Source organism: Xyrauchen texanus, chromosome 4, assembly GCF_025860055.1.
Source record: "Xyrauchen texanus isolate HMW12.3.18 chromosome 4, RBS_HiC_50CHRs, whole genome shotgun sequence".
In the NCBI taxonomy this organism is placed as follows: Eukaryota; Metazoa; Chordata; class Actinopteri; order Cypriniformes; family Catostomidae; genus Xyrauchen; species Xyrauchen texanus.
In genome coordinates this window covers 25,648,264-25,672,744 of record NC_068279.1, presented here as the reverse complement: position 1 = coordinate 25,672,744, position 24,481 = coordinate 25,648,264, and the positions used below count along the sequence as shown (strand labels likewise).

Below are 24,481 nucleotides of genomic sequence, written 5' to 3'. Positions count from 1 at the left end.
AATAATTCGATTTAAAAAAAAAAAAAAAAAAAAAAAAAGTGTAAACGATGTCTATATCAGTTTTTTCAAATAATGCCATAGGTTTACGAGATATTTTGAAAAGGAAATCCTTATTTTTATATTGTAAAGGAAAGGGTGTTGATTTTTATTTTGTGCAAGAAACGCATGCTTGTAAGGAAGATGAAAAGTTCTGGAGAAGTCAATGGGGAAATGACATATGGTTCTCACATTTCAGCAATAGATCTGCAGGGGTCGCTATACTGAAAGGAAACTTCAGAGGTCAGGTTCTTAGCCATGAAATAGATAGTTTGGGAAGAATGGTAATATTGCATGTTAACATTGATCAAACTCATTACTCTCTTGTGAATTCATATGCCACCAATAATAAACAGCTTAATGAAACATTTTTCAAAAATATAGAAATTAAATTGAAACAAGTTATAACTAAATTTCCCTTAGCAAAAATAATATGGGGAGGTGATTTCAATAGTGTATTTGATGAGGATTTGGATAGATGGCCATCAAGAAGCAATGGAACTCATTGTGAAATCAGAAATGTATGTACCCGTGTTGGTTTAGTTGATATCTGGCGACTCAAAAATCCAGACAAAAGAATCTACACATGGAGCAACAAAGATTATTCCAAACAATCACGCATTGATTTTTTCTAATATCAAATGAACTGGAGCAGTGTGTCCAGATGGTTTCTATAGAGCCGTCAGTTTTGACTGACCATAAGGGTGTATCGCTCTTGATAAATACTCATGGTCCAGATAAATCTAAATTAAAAAGGGGTTATTGGAAATTGAATAAAAAGTTATTAGATAATCACAAATTTAAATTGATGGTATCAGAGTTAATTGATAAGCACTGGTCTCAGGCTAAAATAACAAATGTTTATGAAGAACATTGGGAAATAATGAAATACAAAATTAGGAACCTAGCTATTTCAATGGGGAAATCGATTGCTTCAGTTAAAAGACAAAAAGAACATATTGTTATTAAAGAAATAATGCGCCTATCAAGTAAAGAAAATTTGAACATGCAGGAACTAATAGATTTATCATCATTACAAGTACAACTGGATAACATTTATCAAGAAAAAGCAGAGGGTGCATTTATCAGATCTAGATATAAATGGTTGGAAAAGGGGGAAAGAAATACTAAGTACTTTTTTAATCTGGAAAAAAGAAATGGTGAATTGACCTCTATAAACAAATTGTTAATTAATAATACAGCTACAGAAGATGAAAAAAAGATATCACAGTTTGTTACTCAGTTTTACAAAGGTCTGTACTCTCCCAACTCTGTGTCTTCTGATCTGAGTGACTTTCTAGATAATGTTTTAGATAATGCCAAAGTTATTGAGGATGATTTTAAATTGTTTTGTGATGGTGATTTAAGGCTAGAGGAAGTTAAAGAGTGTATTGGCAGCCTTAAAGATAATCGTTCTCCAGGTAATGATGGACTTGTCAGTGAATTTTATAAAGTGTTTCGAGATAAGTTAGCTCCTTTTTTGCTGGCCGTATTTATAGAATCTATTGAAAAGGGAGAACTGCCTTCCTCTTTAAAACAAGGTGTTATTACATTAATTCGAAGCCAAACAAAAATATTCTTTATTTAGAGAATTGGAGACCCATTAGTCTATTAAATAATGATGCCAAATTATTTGCTTTAATCTTTGCCAAAAGATTGAAAAAAGGATTAGGAAATATTATTGACGAGGAACAGACTGGATTTATTCAAGGAAGGCACATTAGTAATAATATTAGATTGATACTTGATATGGTAGATTACAGTGATTATGTTTTAGATGATAGTTTTATTTTATTTATTGATTTTCACAAGGCATTTGATACCATAGAACATAATTTTTTATTTAAAGCAATTGATTTTTTTGGGTTTGGCAATTATTTTCAAAGGGCTATCAAAACTCTATATAAAGGATGTACTAGTTCTGTAAAATTAGCAAGGGGACTTCTGGCAGATTTGAAATAGGTAGAGGATCAGACAAGGGTGTCCAATCTCCCCATTTTTGTTTTTGTTAGCAACGCAAATAATGGCCCTTCACGTTAAAAAAGGACATTTTCAAGGAATTACAGCATTAGGGAAAACATTTAAGTTGTGTCAGTTTGCAGACGACACTGCTTTATTTTTGAAGGATAGAAATGAAATCATCAAAGCAGTAAAATGCATAAAAGAGTTTTCAGATGTATCAGGGCTAGGAATGAATATGAATAAGTCTGTTCTGTTTCCTCTTAAAGAATGTAGTTTAACTAATTTATGTAATATTCCAATTGCAAATCAAGTTACATATCTGGGAGTTGTTATATGTAAAGATGAGAATTTACGTAATAATTTAAACTTCAACCCAATTATTAACAAAACTAGTAAGAGGTTTAATGCATGGCTACAAAGGGATCTATCAATTCTGGGGCGGGTACTTTTGTCAAAAGCTGAAGGAATCTCCAGATCAGTCTATGTTTCGTTATCATTGGATATTCCCACTAAAGTTACCAAACAACTAGATAAAATGCTTTTTGATTTTATTTGGAAAAACAAGCCACATTATTTGAGAAAAGAAATTTTATGCAATCCTAAAGATCATGGAGGTTTAGAGGTTTTGAGTTATGATGCTTTGAACAATGTATTTAAAATAAATTGGCTTATTCAGTATTTAAAAAATAAGGCATGCATTTGGAATTCCTTTCCCAATTATCTGTTTAAACAATTGGGCGACCTCTCATTTTTACTGAAGTGTAACTTTTCGATTGACAAAATACCATTTAAGCTTGCAAAATTTCATAAACAAGCTCTCATGGCATGGACACTGGCCTACAAACATAACTTTTCACCTAGGAGATATTACATTTGGAACAACAAAGACATCCTTTACAAAAATAAATCTATTTTTTTTGATTACTGGTTTGAAAACAATATTATATTAGTTAGCCAGCTTTTGAATAATGATGGAAATTTATTAACATATAGAGAATATTTGAATAAATTTAAAATACCAGTTAGACCTAAAGACTTTGCAGTTGTAATGGATGCGATTCCCAGGAAAGTATTGATCCTTCTTAAAAATGCACCACAAGAGGAAGATCTAAATTTTACAGACATTATGGGTAAAATATTTCTGGGTAATACAGACATTTTACAAAATAAAGTCTCAAATAACTATGTTAGGAATATACTTAATAATATTGTTTACCCTCCAGCTCGTTTTTCTGGTCATCTGTGTTTGGAGATGTAAATTGGTGTAATGCTTGGTGAACAGTGGATAAATTCTACATTAATAACAAAGTAAAAGAAGTCTCTTTTAAAATAATGCATAGAATATATCCAGTAAAACATGTATTGGAACGTTTTAAATTAGATATTGATTACTCTTGTAGTTTCTGTAAAGGTGAAAAGGAAACAATTTTTCATTTATTTTTCCATTGTATACATACAAAAATATTTTGGATTGATGTGGAGCATTTAATTAAGGAAAAATTGACCATTGACTTACAGCTGAGTGGATTTGACATTATGATACACTTTAGTGATCATGGGATTGAGAAAGATAAGGCATACTTTATACAATTGTTAATACTGATGGGGAAGTTTCACATTCATAAAATGAAATGGTCTGACTCCAAACCTAACTTTTCTTGCTTTAAAAATGATTTTAAGCTTTATTGTTCTCTTTTGTGTAAGTGCACAAGTAAAAAGGCAATTAGAGCTTATAGCATTGTAAGCAGGATATATAATGTAACACCCCTTTTCTGTTTGTAATACTTTTTTCTTGTCCTCTGGCATTGTTCTTTTTTTTTATTTTACTTTATTTACTTGGTTTTTTTGTTTCATTTTGAAGGATTATGTCTCATTGTATTGTTCTGGTTCGTGGCATTAATAAAAAAAAAAAAAAAAGCAGTGCTTTTACGGTCCATTCATTGCAGACGACAAGCGGAAAACCCATGTTGCGCATGCGCACTTCGATCCTGTATTCTTTAACACGTACGGCAAAAAGCACAAATCTGCTGTGCCTTTTGACGTAAATATGTTATGCTCGTAATCATCTCCGTTACGTATCAGACATGGACCAATTAAAATCAAGATAGTCCTGGACATTTGCGTAGCTAACGTCATTACATCACAGCTAGCGTAGCCTACATGCCTAATCCCCGCCAAATTCAAAATCAAAATCAAAATGACAGCACCGGCTGTAATCACGGAATTAAGAAATTTTTCCAAGCTCGATTTTAATTCCAAATATGAGTTAATTGCAAGAGGGAGGTCTACGCCAGCCTTAGATGGACTAGTACAGCAAAAGGGCCCAAAAATTATCCGATCATTTCAAACTGATTGGTATGTAAGAAAAGATTGGCTATGTGGCTGTGCGCTTGTGTGTGTGTGTGTGTGTGTGTGTGTGCGTGAGAGAGAGAGCGAGAGAGAGAGAGAGAGTACACTATATACATCCTGATTTGTACATATCTTGATATGTCGCGCTTGTGCGTAACGTTCACTGTTTACGCGCTTTTGTGTGTGTGTGTGTGCGTGAGAGAGAGAGAGAGAGAGAGAGAGTACACTATATATATGAGGTGTGATTCTCATATATATACATCCTGATTTGTACATTTCTTGATATGCTGCGCTTGTGCGTAACGTTCACTGTTATTACGTATTAGCTTAAACAATAAATCAGGTAATCTGGCTTTCATAACTCAGTGCCTAGCCTCTTTAAGACATCACCGCACGTCACTGCTACTGTGCTATCGCAAAATCAAGGACACGTCTTCTGGGTGGTGGTAAAGTTCCCTCTGCGCTGTATCACGCAGCTGCGCTCAAGCGCAATCCATAATTTAATGAACTGTACGCGAAAACAAGAGCAGGACAAATTGAGAGGCGATCAAATAAAATACAATATATGATTCTGTTTGCCCAACAAGTCATGCCTTTACCTAGATGTGAGACTTGAAGAGAACAAGTTTCAACACGTTTCTTGTAGAAACACCATGCCATGTGTCCTCTAAAAGACTATTCATTGTCGTAGTGACAGATAATGTATAATTAATATTATAATAATATAATATAATAATGAATATAATGTATAATAAATGTTAATAAAAATATTTATTAAAATGGTTGTATTTATTCTTGTACTGTTACTACAAAGCAGGAAATAGGAAAATGCATATTCTTTGGTGTGTTAGAATTGATCTGAACATGAATATTAATAGTAATACAAGTATGACATTATTATTTCAAAACATGGTATGGATATGGGATTGATTATTTTGCACTCTCTATATTTTAGTTTCTGTACTTGTAAAACTCTAAACAATTAAGAATGTTGGAGGGTGAATTTAATTTGGTCAATGCTAAGTGTTAGACTCAGTCTCAGATGGCATTAAATCGGCAAGAGATTTCAGACAATCCATTCTGATTGGCTGGCAGATCTTATGAGGTCTACAGGTTTTGATCACTTTATCAAAAACAATGTGTTGTTAAGAAGTTATCATACTACAACAATGAGCACCTCTGTGGAAGATCTATAGGCGAAAACGTCTAGGTTACGTATGTAACCTCCGGTCCCTGATGGAGGGAACGAGACATTGTGTCGAAGAAGTGACACTAGGGGTCTCTCTTGAGCGCCGAATATGCCTCTGATCTATGAAAAAATGCCAATGAGAAGTAGGCAGACAGTATTTGCATACCCTGCCCCCGGACATACAGGAATAAAAGTGGGGAAATACGTCGAGTTCATTCAGGATTTTTTTGAGGGGCCGGAAATGGTCCAGCCACCATAGTGGCTCGGCTCAGCAACGTGGCCGGGAGGACACAACGTCTCGTTCCCTCCATCAGGGAACGGAGGTTACATATGTAACCTAGACGTTCCCCGTCTGTCGTTCACTTCGACGTTGTGTCGAAGAAGCGACATTAGGGGTCCAATTTAAATCACGACATGCGCCGAGCCGTGTACGTGTACTGCTGACACAGGAGTGGGCAGGTATTTCATGTGCAAAGGTGACCAGCTGTGTCAGACTGCACGTACCCTTCCCCAATGCCCCATAAAGGTCGTCGGAATCCTTCTGGTTACCCTAACAGGGGAACAAGGTGACGCTTGCCAACCTGGGAACGGGCCGAGCCTCGCCGGGCCTCTTTTCTCTAAATTTTTCTTGCATAGAGCCAACAAACGGCTGGGGCCCTTACACTCATCGTGGGAAGGGGGTCCTACCCAGTTTCCTAAAGACCCTGCAGAGACCACACCTGCCAAGAAAGTGGGAGGTAAAGTGGCAAAATACATCACATGGGCCATTCAAGTCGCATGTTGTAAAATGTCACGGTGGTAGATCCAGCCTCAAGGAGGGGGGAGTTGCTACAACACAGTGACTGGAGGGCAGCAGGAATACACACAGGAGTTGTCTGTGCAGGAGTCCCAGCCTGTGGAGCACCTATTCCAGTACAGGATAGATTTGAGTACCCGCAGTGGATTGGGTCGGCAAATTCCTCTGCTGAATTGTGGACCCACAGGGCTAGGGAGAAGTCATCTAGGGATCCGAATGAACGGGATCTCCTGGGACAGAAAGCGCACAGTTTTACTTCGGCCGAGGGAAAGGGCGCTAGGTGCAAGTGGTCCACCCGGTCAGTCCATCAGCGTGTACTGAGTTCTATCGTCTCGGACCTGAGACAACACGGGAATATACTGACTCAACCCTGAGATTGTAAAATCTCGCAAAGGTATTAGGTGTCACCCAGCCCGCTGCTCTACATATGTCTGCCAGGGAGGTGCCTCTGGCCAGTGCCCATGAGGACGCAACACTCCTTGTTGAGTGTGCTCGGACCCGCAAGGGGGGTGGCCTGGGTGTGATAGGCCAATGAAATTGCATCCACTACCCAGTGGGAAAGCCTCTGCTTGGAGACAGCGTTCCCTTTCCGCTGTCCACCAAAGCAGACAAAGTGCTGCTCAGAACGTCTAAAGCTCTGCGTGTGGTCCAAGTAGGTACTCCTCCCAGAGCAGCGCTTGCAGGTTCACTACCTGCTCTCTGAAGGGCGTGATAGGAACCTTGGGCACGTAGCCCGGTCGTGGTCTTAGGATCACATGTGATCACAGGCAAGTGTCGCTCACAGAGAACGCTTACAGGTCCCCGACCCTCTTGATGGAGGCGAGTGAGATCAGCAGGGTAGTCTTTAGAGAGATGGCCCTGAGTCCAACTGATTCTAGTGGCTCGAAGGGGGGGTCTCTGAAGGCCCGAGAGGACCACTGAGAGATCATGCCGAGAAAAGAGATGCTCTGAACCGGGGAGAGCTTGCTCTTTTCCCAGTTGACCTGAAGCCCCAAACAGCTGAGCTGCCTGAGCACCTGGTCTCTATGAGCGCATAGTAACTCTCGAGAGTGGGCCAGAATGAGCCAGTCGTCGAGGTAATTGAGTATGCAGAAGCCGGCTTCTCGGAGCGGGGCAAGGGCTGCCTCTGCTACTTTCATGAAGACGCGAGGGTACAGAGACATGCCGAAGGGGAGGACTTTGTACTGATATGCCTGGCCATCGATCGAGAACCATAGGAAAGGTCAGTGTCGTGGTACAATTGAGACATGGAAGTACGCGTCCTTCAGGTCTACCACTGCAAACCAATCTAGATGCCGGATGCAAGTTAAGATGTGTTTTTGCGTGAGAATTTTGAACGGGAGTTTGTGCAAAGCCCAGTTGAAAACTCGCAAGTCCAAGATCGGTCGTAAGCCGCCGCCTTTCTTGGGTACGATGAAGGGCTGTAGAAACCAACCCTTCTTCATCTCGGTTGGAGGGACAGGCTCTATCGCGTCTTTGAGTAAGAGAGTAGCGATTTCCGCGTGCAGGGATTTGGCATGCTCGCCGTGTACTGCGGTAAAGCCGGCGCCCGTGAAAGGGGGTGGAGGCCTGGCAAACTGAATTGCGTAACCGAGTCGGATGATCTTGGCCAGCCAGCGTGACGGGTTGGGAAGTGAAAGCCACGCATCCAAGCTCCGTGCTAGGGGCACCAAGGGGATGATTATTTTTGACGTACCCGGCGGGGCTTCACAGCAGGGTGGAGCAGGTAGTACGGCGCAGGTAGTACGGCGTCGGGAGGCGAGGACGCGTCCCAATGCTCTGGTACTGAGAAAGGACTCAAAGCACTTACCTTGCTCCGCACTGCCAGCAGGGGGCGGGTTAGTGACTGAGGAGGAGGTCCAGTAGAGGCGTCCTCTGGACTCATCAGAACCGGCCGGCCAGAAAACAGTCGTGGGGCTGAGGGTGGAGGGTCCACGTCCAGCGTGCCGGGACTGTTGAGGTGTGGCGGCAGAGTGCCGTGAGAACGGCATTTGTGGGCCAGATGACCCAGAGACAAAGGAAATATCTCTTTTACTGAGAATGTGGGTACCGCAGGGTCAGCTCATCATGCACTTCCGGGAAAAACGGGACCGGGGAGGATGCGGCTGTGAGCAGCGCGGAGGCCCCAGGAACCAGTTATCCAACCGCGATGGATGTGGGGAGGACAGAGGGTTCCAGTCCAGCCCCTCGCTGGCGGAGGCCCGGGCAAGGATACCGTACATCTGCGCATCAGCCTCAGCCTGGGCGTGCTGGCCCGAAAGCGGCAGCCCAGGGTAGTCATCCGCGTCAGATGCCGCGCTCTCTGATGCAGCGGCGAGCTCATACACCTCGAGCACCAGAGGATAGGCAGGCTGGCTGTGAGGCGAGCCGCTGTTGCCTCGAGCATGGACGGGAGTCAACGAGTGTGCCAGGAGGGGGCGTACCCAGCGGAGCTGCCTCCGCTGCCATCCCAGATCGCCTCCATCGCCAGCCGCATCGTCCTCAATCCCGTGGGAAGAAGGAGCAATGCGAGCCACAAAGCAAGCCGCAACCGTAACGTTGCCATGGTCATGCTCTCGCAGTGAGAACATGAACCATCCACCAACACTGCCGCGGTATGATTGCAGCCCAGACACATGAGACAACGCCTGAGGCCGTCTGAATCGGAGAGCACTCTATCGCATCCAGGAACTACACAGGGGCGGTAAGGCATTTTAAAAATACGTGCCCTGAAATGGACATTCAACGCCGCTGTGCAAAGCTCTTTTAGAGGAAAACACTCTTTTATAGAGAAAATCACTCTTTTAAATAAACTCTTTTAAGTTTTTTGCACTGTTGAAGCACCCAGGGGCAAACTGCACTGCCGTGCAGAGAAGGAGAAAAGCCGCTGAAGTCCGCCGTAGATCCAACAGAGGGCAAAGCTCAGAGGAACAGGAACAGGTGTGTGACTCGCAGCTGACTGCACACACGACCATCAGCTCAGAAGAAAATTTCCTGAATGAACTCGACGTATTTCCCTGCTTTTATACCCGTATGTCCGGGGGCGGGGTATGCAAATACTGTCTGCCTACTTCTCATTTGCCTTTTTTCGTAGACCAGAGGCATATTCGGTGCTCAAGAGAACTACTCTACTTTTCATTAGATTTGCCAAAGCTTCATACGCCTTCTCCAGATCCACAAAACACTTGTAGACTGGATTGGCATTCTCCCAGGCTCCCTCCAGAATCCTTGCGAGATTAAAGATCTGGTCCGTCATTCCACGGCCAGGACGGAACCCACATTGTTCCTCTTCAATCCGAGGTTCGACAATCAGCCGAACCCTCCTCTCCAGCACCTTGGAGTAAAATTTACCAGGGAGGCTGAGAAGTGTGATACCCCTGTGGTTGGCACACGCTCTCTGGTCCCCCTTATTGAAGAGGGGAACCACCACCCCGTTCTGCTACTCCTTGGACACTGTACCAGACTTCCACACAATGTTGAAGAGGCGTGTCATCCATGACACCCCCTCCACATCCAAAGCTTTCAGCATTTCTGGTGTTGTTTGACTACCTCAGTGACCTCTAATTCATTTATTTATTGACATTATAATTATTATGGTTTTCTTGGCAGTTAAACATGTCTGTGAAGACATCTGCCAGTTGATGAGAACATGCATCAACATGTAATGTTGATATGAACTTTTAGGGCCTTCAGATTCAGCCCCAATCAAACACCCAACACTCCTAAATAACAAATCCACAGGAAATATACTCATCCTGATTGTCAGTCTTGGGTTAGATGAGACTCATTGAAGTTTGAAAATTATGGCTTTATTAAACTCACTAAGGGATAAAGTTGTAGATAGTTTCAGACGTACACCATGTTAAACTCACTTGGGGTTGAAAGGTGAAACTACCGTCTATGTCAAACTTTAAAAGCCATCATGGACAAAACAATAATCTATCTGTATAGAATTCTGTAGTTTTTGTCATGTGAGAAAGTCCATATTGAAAATATGCAACATTGAAAACATGTTGTTAGTGTCTTATGATGAGGTCTGAAGTGTAATTAATTATTTTTTTACTTGAAATATTAGAATGGTACAGCTGGGATAAAGGCACACCTTAAGGAATATTAGACTTTTCTATTCACAAAATGTATCAAGGTCAGAAAAAAGAAGGAAAAATATAACTTTTTATGAATTATGGGGGAGCAACATCAATTGTGTGAATAGAAATAATGACAGAAGATTGATTTGACAAAATGATTATATATTTTTTAAAATGTGTTGAGGGTGCCTTATACCCCAAAATTTGTCAAGTAATGCAATTAATTTAGAGACTGCACAATGCATTTTTGTGTAACAAATTAAGATATCACTTACTCAATATAAATCCTTCAGATAAATGTAAATATATAAAATATGTATTTTTGTATTATTATTATTTAATCACCCTTTAACAAACTGCCTCAATATAAACCTTTAGACATTATGATCTCATGGATCAGAATAAATTGCAGTGCATAGTGACAACCAGGTATTTAGGAAAGTGCTTTGGTGATTTCTGTTGCTTTTTAGTGTTTTGGGAGAAAAGAAAATCAAACAAGCCTTTTACCCCCAGGGGGCCTTCAGCTCTGTTGTACCCTACATTTATTTGTTTTTATTTGTATTATTTATTCATTTATTTTGTCCTGTTCTCCAAAGAAAATTGGTTGAGTATAAAAAAGGGGGGTCTGATGTGAGTCTTCTCTTTAGATGAACTGGCATCCAGTTCCTCTGACTTAGTCACATGATTCTCAAAACAACAAACAATCCCTCCAATAACATCATTAGACAGAACACAACATTTCTCCCAAGGTTGAGAACCTCACTGGGACACAGGCCTTATCAGCTAGAATAAAATAGAACAATACATCCAAACGCAACAGAAAAGTTAGGCAGAAATATACTTTTAGTGATGAATGCTAAAAATGTTATTTGTTTCAGTAATTAATGACCGAAAACTTAAACCCAATAAAACTCTTACTTAAACTGCATATATGATCAATGAAACAGTTACAACTCACATGTATATTTGTTCTCTGGGAGCCAGGCTAAATGAGTAAGCACTTTTACTGCATTCCTGTCATGGGTCAGACCCCCAGTCACACCTCAGAGGTCAAATAAACAAATTACCTGCAACATACATCATTATAACATACAGTAACTGGGATAAATGCACATGGCAAAAACACTGTTAATGAATGTATTCAACTCATCAATAGGCTGAAGAGACAGTGATAAATCCACTCCTACACCATGCTGTGATGCACTTATGTTTTATTTTTTACTGGAACACATTTTTATAAATGAATGTGATGTGTGAAAGATTTTAAGGCTATGAAAGGACCCGTTCCAGAGTACAGTGCCTTTTTTCTTCTGTCCTAATGCCGATTTCTCCAGCTTTAAAAACAGCACACATCAGTATCAGAATTTAATTAGAGCAAGCTAAATGGGAAAAGTATTTAACAAGGAAATAAAAACTTTAAATGGTCATGGTTGTGATGCCATGCAGTTTTTAAATGGATTGAACAAGGCATGAATAGAACTGGGGCATTGATTTTATACACCAATGAAAAAAAGTGGTTTGAAAGGGTTTGGAACAACAAAAGCACGTTTTGTCATGTTAATGATGGGAGTTTATCTATTTCAGAAAACATGAAGTAATCTATCTCTCCGTTTGTTTCCTGCTCTCTGTCTTTATTAAATGATTTCTGAAGTGTAAAATCAATACGCTTCAGCACAGAGCCGATTGATGAAACACTATAGCCTATCTCAGAAAAGCAGATATAAACACAATAAAACACACAGAACACATTTGCTTAGCTACCTAAATGTAGACCTTTATAAGTATGCATTACTATTCTTATCTAAATAAGTAATTTTCTAGCTGACCATATTTAAAATGAATATTGAAATACTAACTTCGTAAACAGTGCCTTGCGCTGTTTATAGTAAAGCTTTTGCTGGGGTGTGCTGAGTGACTCCATCTATGTCTCCTAAGCAAACCAATTTGCCCAGTTGCTAGGGAGAGTAGAGGCACATGGGGTAACCTCCTCGTGGTCACTATAATGTGGTTCTTGCTCTCAGTGGGGTGCATGGTGAGTTGTGCATGGATGCCACGGAGAATAGTATGAAGCCTCCACATGCTATGTCTCCACGGTAACAAGCTTAACAAGCCATAGGATAAGATGCATGGATTGACAGTCTCAGAGGCGGAGGCAACTGAGATTCGCTATGCCAATACGAGGACTTAGAGCACATTGGGAATTGGGCATTCCAAATTGGGGAGAAAAGGGGAGAGAAAAAAAAGGAGTTTTTGCTGTGGAATTTTAATGGCATTTTTGTGTGTGTGATTTCAGTGTTAGATGTCTATCCAGATGCGTGTCATTGTGAGGGTCGGAAGGTGAACTGTAATGGCAAAAGTCTCCTCCATGTCCCTGTTGTGTCCTCTAATGTAACAGCACTGTAAGTATTTGACGGGAACAGAGAGCAATAGATGTTTAACTACATTAAAGAAATAGTTCACCCAAAAATGAAAGTGCATCATTTACTCACCCTAATGTTGTTCTAAACCCATATGAATTGCTTAATCTTTTGTTCTATACAATGAAAGTAAACAGTGGCTAAGGCTGTCATTCTTCCTAACATCTTTTGTTATGTTACACGGAAGAAAGTCACACAGGTTTGGAACAAATGAGGGTGAGTAAATGAAGATAGACATTTTTGATTTGGGTGAAATGTCCCTATAAACATGAAAATAGAAAAAGCCACAAATCATTTTATTTGTTATAAATTTGAATCATTATTTTCCTCCCACTCTCCCCTCAGAGAGCTGAACAGTAACAGGATTGAATCTCTCTCTCGTGATCTGTTCATTCGCTATCGACACCTGGAGAGACTGTGAGTGACACCGCATTCTTTCATCTCTCCTTCTGTTCTTCAAATCCCTCTCTCTCTCTCTCTGCCATCACTTCTAAGCTTGTAGAATGTCTGAATGTCCTTGCCTTAAGCTGAAAGTCATGATTTATAAATGATGATTAGCTTTGCAATTATTTATTTGTACTTTTCTCTAAAATACCACTAAGTTGTGTGTGTGTGTGTAGGGGGAGGTGTTTCAACTTCGGGCACTTTAATGTCCCAGTCAGAGTTAGATTTTGTTAAAACTACATTTCTTTATGTTATTATTTATGAAGTTCACATTAAAACTGTCTTGGAAACTTTTTTAACATGCCTTCGTTTATTTTTGCTGCTTTTCAAATGCCTTTATAGAAGTATAGGGGTCAATGATGTGCCGCTCACTTTTTTGTCTGGATCTATTAAGTTATTCAAAAATGCATTAAAAAGACAATTCATGAATTAATGTTTTTATTGAATACTATACTTCTTTTTCTCAATTAAGTGATTAGAATATTTTGTATGGTTCTTACAGTAAAAAAAAAAGTTCTGAAATTATTAATAGAAAAAAAGGCAGACATTTTGGAAGAAAGAATTGTTGGCATAAGTAGTTTGGCAAGGCCTTTTATTATTTTGTCTAAAAAAATGAAGCATTTTTGTTTAAAAGTTTGAAGAATTTTTGTAATTGAAAATCTTATGTATGGAAAATATGCTTGGAAGAAAAATATAGCACACAAGCTTTAGTTGTGATTTTTTCAAGTTCTGCAAAAAGTGTGATATACTATTTATTTGTGTGTTTTAGGATAAATAAAATGCTAGTTATGACATTGGTCAAAGCAATACAAAGGAGTTTATTCCAAGAATGTTTATAATGTCAATTGCAGCACAGAATGTTAATTAAACAATATATAATACAGAAATTACAAAAATAACGTCATGGTTACTGTTGTTACCTCCGTTCCCCGATGGAAGGAACGAGATGTTGTGTCGATTGTAGTGACACAAGAGGTCTCTTCTAAGAGCCTCTGAACTTGAACTTGAGAAAAGGCCAATGTCAAGTTGGCAGACAGAATTTGCATGCCCCGCCCCCGGACATAAGAGTATAAAGGGAGCGGGCGAGCGAATGCCAGACAGGTTTTCACTGAGGAGCCAAGGATACGGTTACAGCGATTACAGTGGTAGGGATAGTGACGTGGCAAGGGGAACACAACGTCTCGTTTCTTCCATCGGGGAAGTGAGGTTACAACAGTAACCATTATGTTTCCCTTCTGACACTCACTAGAGGTTGTGTTGATTGTAGTGACACAAGGGGTCCCACTTAAAAACGGCATGCACTAACCCATGTTACGTGGCTGCCGAGCCAGGTGCAAGCAGGCTGTTGCGTGCTAGAAGCAGCTGAGTCGGCTGCATGTAACCGTCCCCAATGCCCCCAATAAAAGGTGTCATATACCGCTCTTAGGTTCCCCGTACCTGTACGGAAACAGGCGACGTGACTTGCATGGGGCTATCTTAACGCTATAGATGCGTCGGGGAAGGAGTGCTTTCCCATTCCTATTCTTTCAGGGGGGAAAGGCCCTGTGGAGACCATGACCTGACCAGACTGGGGGGAAGTAACTTGTGGCTAATACACACGGAGGTTGTCAAGCCACCCGTGGACATGGTGCAGTGGTAGATCCTGCCTGACAAGGGACGAGTTATTACAGACACGGCGACCGGGGGGGCAGTGCTTTTGCCAGTGCCCACGAGGATGCCACAATTCTCGTAGAGTGTGCTCAAACCCCGGGGGCACAACCTGGTTTTGATAGGCTAGGGGATATCATCAACAACCCAATGAGCTAACCTCTGTTTGGAGACGGCGTTCCCTTTCCATCATCTGCCAAAGCAGACAAAGAGCTGCTCAGAGCATTTAGAGCACCTGCATGCGATCCAAATGGGTACGCAAAGCACGTACCGGACACAGCAACGAAGAGGCTGGGTCTGCCTCCTCCCGGGGCAGCTTCGCTTGCAGGTTCACGACCTAAACCCTGAAGGGGGGTCGTAGAAACCTTGGGCACGTAGCCCGGTCCTGGTCTTAGGATGTCCACTGCGTTATGGTGGGCTGCGATAGCAGCGACACACACCTTCAAGGTGGAGGGGGACAGCCTCCCCCTCTCCTGCAGGAATGAAGCACTGACCCACTCCTCTTTCCCATCCATCTTTTATTTCTCTTAACAAAAAACTGTAATGTTCTTCTCATCCACCCTCTCCCATTTTCTGCTAAGTGCACTGGAGGTTTTAAAGCCTGCTTCCTTTATAGAGCCTGAGACAGGATGACATTTTTATTGTCCATTAGAGTTCAACAATGTATCGCTCAGTATAGCGGTACGATATAGAAAGAAAGAGAAACAGTGAAGCCCTCAAGACTTCACATCTATTAATCATAAGAAATGACAGACATTGCTTAGAAAACTTTGTAGTAAAGTTCTGTATCATAAGGTAATGATTTAAAGTAAATAAAATTAAAGGCTTATGAAAACCTTAAATGTTTCTGCTCCCACAGCAACCACAAAAGATAACTGTATGTTTTTTCTTTGACCTGCGTTCTGTTTCAGTCTGTTCTTTGACTGTGTAAGCATGAACACCTTTGATTTTTTGATGCTACACTGAAAAATAGGCTAACCTAAAATATTTGTGGTAGAGTGTGACGAAGATGCCTTTTCGAACCTGACGAAGATGCCTTTTCTGAACTTCGTCGGGCCACAGATTTATCTCTCCATGCGACCAAGCAGACAGCCCATGCTATTGGTCGGTCTATGTCCGCTTTAGTCAGCACGGAGAGGCATTTATGGCTTAACCTTTCGGGCATCAGGGATAAGGACAGAGTTTTCTTACTCGATGCCCCGGTTTCGCCTTCTTGTCTCTTTGGAGACGCCATGAATACGGTTATCTCCAGGATTCCAGGAGGCGAAAAGCCATGAGGATGCCTTTGGGCAGTTTTTTCCTCGCCGCACTCAGGGGGCGGGGCAGTCGGCCACCCAGTCCCGCCCCGACTCTGCTAGGAGGGAGGCTCAGAAATAGAGTGAGGTGAGTCGTGCTCCCCCTCGTAAGGACTGGGGACAAGCTTGACGCCCTCAGCAGACCCCCAAGCAGGACCTCAGGGTCGTGATTGCTAAAAGAAAGAAACCCTGACGGTCTTGTACCCAGCCTTGTGGGGGTAGTCCCTCTCGGGATGGGGCGCGTGTACCATCCACTTCGGCCCTTCCGATACCCTCACGAAACCTCTTCACTCTCGCCGCCTTTGGTGTTTCGGGTGACAGAGGCTTCCAACAAAGAGTTGGGTGTACCGATGCTTCCTGCCTTAATCCAGGACGCGGAAACACTCAACATCCCCTCAACAGGAAGTGTCGAAATTGATACCCATCTCAGAGAACCTGGCAGCGTGGAAACGTCTGCCAGGTATTTCTATGTGGGTTCTGAAGACAGTAGAAAGAGGCTACAGAATTCAATTTTCTTGCCGCACTATGCGTTTCAACAGTGTGGTTCCCATTACCGTGAAACCGGAGCAGGCACGTCTACTGTGGAAAGAGCTGCAAAATCTCTACAACAAATCTGGGTGAGATTTTACAGGGCAGAAGTGGACCTCTTCGCCTCTCTAGAGACAGCGCGATGTCCCCTCTACTACTCTCTGAGTCACCCAGTCCCCCTGGGTCTGGACGCGATGGCGCATACATGGCCCAGAATAATTCTGTATGCATTTCACCCGGTTTCTCTGCTCCCGGGAGTCTTGGCCAGAGTTCGCCAGCAAGGGTCTTGCTTCTTACTGATAGCGCCGCGTTGGCTAAACAGGGTATGGTTCTCGGAACTAATATCTCTCCTCGATGGCTCGCCTTGGCGATTCCGGACAGGAGGGACCTTCTGTCTCAGGCACCGGGGACAATATTTCATCCCGGCCCACATTGTGGAAACTTCATGTTTGGCCCCTGAAGGGTAGCAACTGAGGGACACAGGGCTTTCACCTGAGGTTATAGAGACGATTCTAAGTGCTAGGGCTCCCTCCACTAGAAGAATCTATGCCAATAAGTGGGGTGTCTTTGAAAGATGGTGCAGTTCACATGGTGCAGATCCAGTTAACTGCCAGATTGTTTGAGTTCTGGACTTTCTGCAGGAAAAACTGTCAGCAGGCCTATGCCCCGCTACTCTCAGGGTTTATGTGGCTGCCATTTCGGCTTGCCACGCCTTGATGGACAGGGTGCCTTTGGGGAGGTATCCTCTACTCGCTCGCTTCATTCGTGGAGCCATGCGACTGAGGCCTCCTGTTAGGACCAGGACTCATTCTTGGGACTTGGCAATAGTCCTGGAGGGTCTGGTTGAGACCCCCTTTGAACCTCTAGAGTCAGCATCTGACAGACTTCTGACTCTCAAGATGGTCTTTCTTATGGCGATCACCTCTCTAAAGAGGATTGGGATCTACATGCTCTGTCTGTTTTGCCGGCCTGTTTAGAATTTGCCCCAGGTATAGCTAAAGCAATTTTGCACCCTCCTTGGCTAGAGGGTTTCCTCTGCAGAAAGTTTGTGATGTGGCAGGCTGGTCCTCTCCACACACATTCATCAGATTTTATAGTTTGGATGTTCATGCTACTCCGGGCTCTTATGTCCTTGAGTTGACATCTCAAGCTCTTGTCTGAGACGTCTCGCGTTCTTGTGAGCACACTTCACAACCGTAGGGGTCCCGACAGCCTCAGTGCGGGGGCGTGGGTATTCTCGTTCCCAAAGCGCTTTTCTCAGTGCAGCATCCTAGTGAAGCTTTTTGTAAAGGGAACGTCTCGGGTTACGTATTGTAACCCTTGTTCCCTGAAAAAAGCAGAACGAGATGCTGCGCTTCTTTGCTGCACTGGGATGCCCCAGGACTGCTCTTCAGATAAAATATCTGACGACACGCTGGTGGCGCGTCCATTTATAGCCCGGCCACAGGTGCATCGAATGATTACACCAACTGAGGCTACAAATTCCGGTCAATGTTCATTGACGTGTTACACACACGTTTCAGCTGGTCACAAACACGTAGGATTGTTCCCAAATCGCTTTTCTCAGCGCAGCATCTCGTTCTGCTTTTTTCAGGGAACAAGGGTTACAATACGTAACCAGAGACATTTTTGCACCTGACCTGCAGTCCTCCGCTGGTGTTCACATTAATAGTTCTATGAATAACAGTGTATGCTTATGAGTGATATATTGAGCTCATTTAGAATTATTTTCTATTTAGCTTATTTATAATAAGCCTTCTGATAATTACGTTTCATTTTCATGAAACACCCCATCTGAATTAAATGTATAAATTCTAACGAGTTCCCTTTACAATTCATTTGATTGAGTAAACACATGTCCTCAATTTTATTGAGTAATGGTGTCTCCAAAACGTATGTACTTAAGTTCAGTTATCTTGGTTCATATAGAATAAACGTAATAATATAAGTTGAGGTAACTATTGTTGTTTCTAATGTTCTTAATATTTTTAATTGAATATATTCAATTTTATATCAAACAATACCACCACTCAAATAAAGATCATAACTGATTTTAGGTCAGTCATTAAATAAACTTAATTCTCCAAAGAAATGCATATAAAGTTTACATGCAATTTATCTGCACATACTCATAGAAAATTATAGTGAACAGGATCAAACTTGACGAAATGGGACACTGAGCACACTCATGGTGACATCACACGAAACCACTATTAACAACAAAACAACATAAATAATACATAAAAAGAGCTACAACCTCTAGAAATTATTAAGTACAACTATACATGTATAAATGACCCCATAACTTCCCTTTGACCAATGAAACATGATTATATAATTCATCTGCAAAGCATTCTGGGTATTCCCTATAACCTCAGTTTTGTTATTAACACTTAAAATCTTAAGTCTATGGATTTTGTAAGATAAATAAGTTCAATTAACTTAAATATATGAGTTATGAGTCCAAAATCTGACATTTCAAGTAATACTTAATTATCCCAACTTGATATTTCCAGTTATGACAATTTAAGGGTTTACAGTGTAAATTATCTATAAAGAAAGCCTTTCTCATTTTACTGAGCTATGCTCTGCTACAGACTTGCACTGCAGCTTTGATCATTATCATTAAGCTCTAAATTAACCAATTAGAGTATAATGTCAAATTGAATTCATGTGTTTACAGCGTTAACTTTGACAGCCCTTGATAAACCATCTTTAAAAATATTGATTGATCAGATATTAGCTATTACTTTAGATAACCACAGCGCTCTCTCTCTCTCTCTCTCTCTCTCTCTCTCTCTCTCTCTCTCTCTCTCTCTCTCTCTCTCTCTCTCTCTCTCTCTCTCTCTCTCGCTCTCTCTTTTCGCGTTTGCGCATGTGTGAGCGTCTGTTGAGCGAGAGTGGAGGGTGATTCGGAGCGTGGCTGAAGTTTCTTCTGAATTTTTACGGTCTGTTGGTTTCTTTCTCTTCTGCTATATCTTGCTGAAATTGGTATCGTGTGTGTTTGTAGGGGGGGAGTGTAGGATAGGGGAGGCTTAGCCAGTCTTAAACTGGCGGCCATGGATAGTTCGGGAGGAGCGGGTTTTGCCCAGCTCACCCGGCGGCATGGTATTAAAGTGCCGGTTGGAACTGAGAGCTCAGTGGAAGAGGTTAGTATAGCGATCGGAAAAATTGTTGGATATAACAGTATACGGTCTGCTTCTAGGATGAACGGTGCTGTTGTCCTTTTTTTGGATAAGATTGAAAAAGTAAATGAGGTCGTTGAGAAAGGGATAACGCTGAATGACAGTTTTGTGAAAGTTTTTCCTCTGGTTAATCCAGCGAAGAAAGTGATATTATCGAATGTGCCCCCTTTCATTAAGGACGAAATTTTAGAGAGGGAACTTTCAAGACATGGTCAGATTGTCTCAACCATAAGAAAGATTCCTTTAGGTTGTAAGTCTCCGTTATTGAAGCATGTTGTCTCTTTTAGGAGACAAGTATATATAGTGCTGAAGAGCGATATAGAGGATTTGAATATTGTTCTGAAGTTTAGGATTGACGGTTTTGACTACGTTATTTGTGTGACAACTGAGAGTTTGAAGTGTTTTGGATGTGTTAAGGAAGGCCACTTAATGCGTTCATGCACTGAGAAAGAAACGCAGGAAAATAGCACTGTGGGAGGAGATTCGGAGGAAAAGAATTTGGGGAACAATAAAATAGAACAGGTGCTTGTAGCTGGCGAGAAAGGGAAAAATGTTGACGAGGTAGAGGTGAATGGAAATGTAGAGGAGAATATGAATGAAACGCAGGGAAGTGATGAAGTAAATCTGATTGAGCTACATGCAGATCTTTTTCGAGATGATGAGACAATTTTCAAAGTTCCAATAGTTAAGAGAAAAACAGATCAATGGGAAGTTGTGCCTAAATCTAAGAAGAAAATGCAGGATGGTGTTGCAACTGACGATGGAGTTAGTGGGGAGTCCTGTAGTGCAGATGAGGTTTCAGAATCAGACAGTGAAAGAGAAACTGTCGATTCTCTCTTTAATTCAAATCTGGAAAACTTTAGTGGCTACAGTTCGGAGCGAATAAGACATTTTCTACAATCCACTAAGGGGAAGCGAAATGTTGAAGTCATTGACCATTTTTCTGATCAGACGATGTTTATTGAGTCAGCCAGAATGGCGATGAGGCGAAGAGGGGAAAATTGTCTGTCAAATCCAGATGTGTATCGGCTGAAGAAAATTGTGCAAAAATTGAGTTCTCAAATATTGCAAAATGAAAGTGATCAAATGGTGGAGTAATATTAATGTGTATGTGTTGTGCCTTTTGGTTTGCTCTCTTCTAATGAGTCTCATCCATTAATTAAAATCTCATCCATTAATTTAAATGGAGCAAGAGACGCTGTTAAAAGAGCACAATTATATGTTTTGAAAATTAAAGGTATAGATATTGCATTTGTACAGGAAACTCATAGCACGCAAGAAAATGCTGTAGAATGGCAAAAAGAATGGGATGGCCAGATTTTTTTAAGTCATAACAGTGTTTTTAGTGCAGGAGTTGGAATTTTATTTTCCAAAAAATTCTTGCCAGAGTCCTATAATGTAGAAGAGATAGTGAAAGGAAGGTTATTAAAAGTTACAGCAAAATATGACAAGATTATTTTGGAATTGATTAATGTTTATGTCCCAGTCAATGCATCTGAGAGAATGATTTTTCTAGACACACTTGCTAATACAATTCAGCAATGTCAAGAGTGTTATTTGGTACTTGGTGGAGATTTTACTTGTACTGCCGATGACATCGATAGAAATCATTTAGAGCCTCACAGCTTCAAGAAGGCGATTGTTGCAACTTATTGAATCAAATGAACTTTGTGATGTCTGGAGGAACTTGCATGATGATATAAGACAATACACTTGGACACATGTAAGAGAAAATCACATTGCTTTGGCAAGGTTGGATAGATTTTATTGTTATAAGTTTCAGTCTCAATGCTATAAAAGTTGTCACATATGTCCAGTAGGTTTTTCAGATCATTCTATGGTGATTACTTCTGTGTTTATTAATTCTATAAAAATTACAAGCACTTATTGGCATTTTAATTGTGCATTTATTGAAGATTCTAATTTTAATAAATGTCTTCGGTATCTTTGGGAAAATGGAGATTGCAAAAAGAAAATTTTATTTCATTGCAACAATGGTGGGATGCTGGAAAACTTCAAATCGAACAGTTTTGTAATCAGTATGCTTTCAATGTGTCAAAGGACATCATAAAATCTATAAAAAAAATTAGAATCTGAGGTTTTGGAGCTTCAATATTTATGTGGGGCCGTAGGCAATCCAGATAATTTTAAGGCATTGAAAAAATAAAAAAACAATGTTGGCTGATCTGCTTGGAGTTAGAGCACAGGGGGCGCTGGTGAGATCAAGGTTTCAGAATATAGCTGAAATGGATGCCCCATCCAGATTTTTTTTTAGCTTGGAAAGAAAGAATGGCCAAAGTCGGTTAATGCACTGTTTAAGATCTGAGGATGGAAAAGAACTTAGGAAAACTGCTGATATACGCAGAAGAGCAACTAAGTTCTATGAAGAGCTTTATACCAGAGAGTATAAAGAAGATAAGTTAATGGCACAACAATTTTATAAAGATCTTCCTCGGGTGCCTAAAAACGCTTTTGAAGAACTAGTGAAACCTTTGTCAAAGGAGGAGTTATATGTTTCCTTACAAAGCTTAAAAAATGGCAAGGCACCAGGAATTGATGGTTTGCCTGTTGATTTTTTTAAGGCCTATTGGGAGTTTTTGGGAGAAGATTTGATTGAAGTTTTGAATGACAGCTTAAATGGAGGAAAGCTGCCACAGAGCTGTAGAAGGGCAGTTTTAACCATGCTCCCAAAAAAAGGTGACTTAAAAGAAATTAAAAATTGGAGACCGGTGGCATTGTTGTGTGCTGATTATAAAATCTTATCAAAGACCTTGGCTAACCGGCTAAAAGAAGTGATGGGAATGATAGTACACACAGATCAGTCATATTGTATACCTGAAAGATCGATTGTGGACAACATTTCACTAATTAGAGATGTTTTAGAGGTTTCTAGGCTTTTTGGCCTGAAGTGCGGTCTGGTCTCACTCGACCAGGAAAAAGCTTTTGACCGGGTGGAACTTTGTTACTTATGGGATACTTTTAAAGCTTTTGGCTTTCCTCCTGGTTTCATAGAAATGATAAAGTCCTTTATGATGACATTGAAAGCATATTGAAGATCAATGGTGGCTTGAGTGCTCCGTTTAAGGTAGGAAGAGGAATCAGACAAGGATGTTCAATGTCCGGTATGTTGTATTCAATTGCTTTGGAACCTATGTTAAGTCAAATAAGGGAGGGTATTTGTGGTTTCAAATATGATAGTGCTTTAACTGTAAAAATGTCAGCATATGCCGATGATGTAGTAGTTTTGGTTAACGATCAACAAGACATTAACAGACTAACAGGAATTGTTGAAAATATTGGTAAAATTTCCTCTTCAAAAGTTAACTGGTCAAAGAGTTCAGCATTTTTAATGGGTGATTGGAGGGCTGAAATCCCGATTTTGCCTGGTGGGATGGTATGGGCAAATAGAGGTTTTAAGTATTTGGGGGTATTTTTGGGTGATGAGACCACAATGCAAAAGAATTGGGAAAATGTTTTTGAAAGAGTTCAAGGAAGACTGGGGAGGTGGAAATGGCTTTTGAGAAAAATGTCATTTAGAGGGAGAATTCTTGTCATTAACAATTTAGTGGCATCTATGTTATGGCATTGCCTGGCAGTATTAGAACCCCAAGTGGGCTTGTTAGAGAAGATTCAAACCTCTCTTGTTAATTTCTTCTGGGACAAATTGCATTGGCTTCCAAAGAGTGTTGTGTACCTTCCTGTAGAGGAGGGAGGACAAGGATTAATTCACCTTGCAAGCCGGAAAGCCGCTTTTAGACTGCAGTTTGTTAAAAAACTATTGTATCAAAAAATGTCTTGGACAAATATAGCTTTTAAGCTTCTAAGTGTGGTCGGAAAGTTTGGACTAAAGAGAGAACGATTTTGGACAAATTCTTCAAAAATGGGTTTGAAAGAAATATCCTGTTTTTATGAAGGTGTTCGAAAATCATGGAGTTTGATGAAAATAAAAAGGTCCACTGATGGAAAATCTTTGCATTGGTTAATGCTAGAACCATTGATTAATGGATCTCGTTTGAATTTGTCCTGTGAAATAGTACCATGGTTTGAACAAAGATTGAAGAATGAGAAGATTGTAAAAATGAAGGACTTGGTGGAAGTGACTGGATGGAATTTAAGTAATTCTGCTGCATTGACTCAAAGACTTGGACTTCGGTCCGAAAGAATAGTTGGACAGATGTTGGAAAAATGTCGAGACTCATTATCTGAAGAAGAATGGATGCTTCTCTATGACTTTTCAACATTAAAAAGTGAGTCAAATGCTGAGGACTTATTTCCAGTAATAAGGATTTCTCCAGACTTGCCAGATACAGATACTAATTGTCCTCAAACAATGTCAAAAGGTTGGAAGGACCAAAATATTATGTTTATTGGTGGAAAAAGTTTTTATAAAATGTGTGTAAAAGTGCTGAATAAGGAACAATTGATGCATCGTTCTGACAATCCTTGGCGATGTCACTTAAGTGTGGACTCTAGTTTTAAGCCGATGTGGGGTACGTTATACAAGCCACCATTGACAAAGTTTACTGGAGATCTGCAATGGAGAATTATGCATGGCATTATTGCCGT

General features: G+C 40.8%; 1 protein-coding gene across 1 annotated transcript in view; it reads left to right on the top strand.

Moving 5' to 3' along the window:
• The window catches only part of LOC127640548 (relaxin receptor 2-like), an 88,432-nt gene that overhangs the window by 30,742 nt on the left and 33,209 nt on the right, over positions 1-24,481 (top strand). The window contains exons 4-5 of the mRNA XM_052123173.1: positions 12,693-12,798; positions 13,162-13,233. Coding sequence (XP_051979133.1) covers positions 12,693-12,798; positions 13,162-13,233 — 178 coding nt within the window. The remainder of the gene's footprint in view (positions 1-12,692; positions 12,799-13,161; positions 13,234-24,481) is intronic.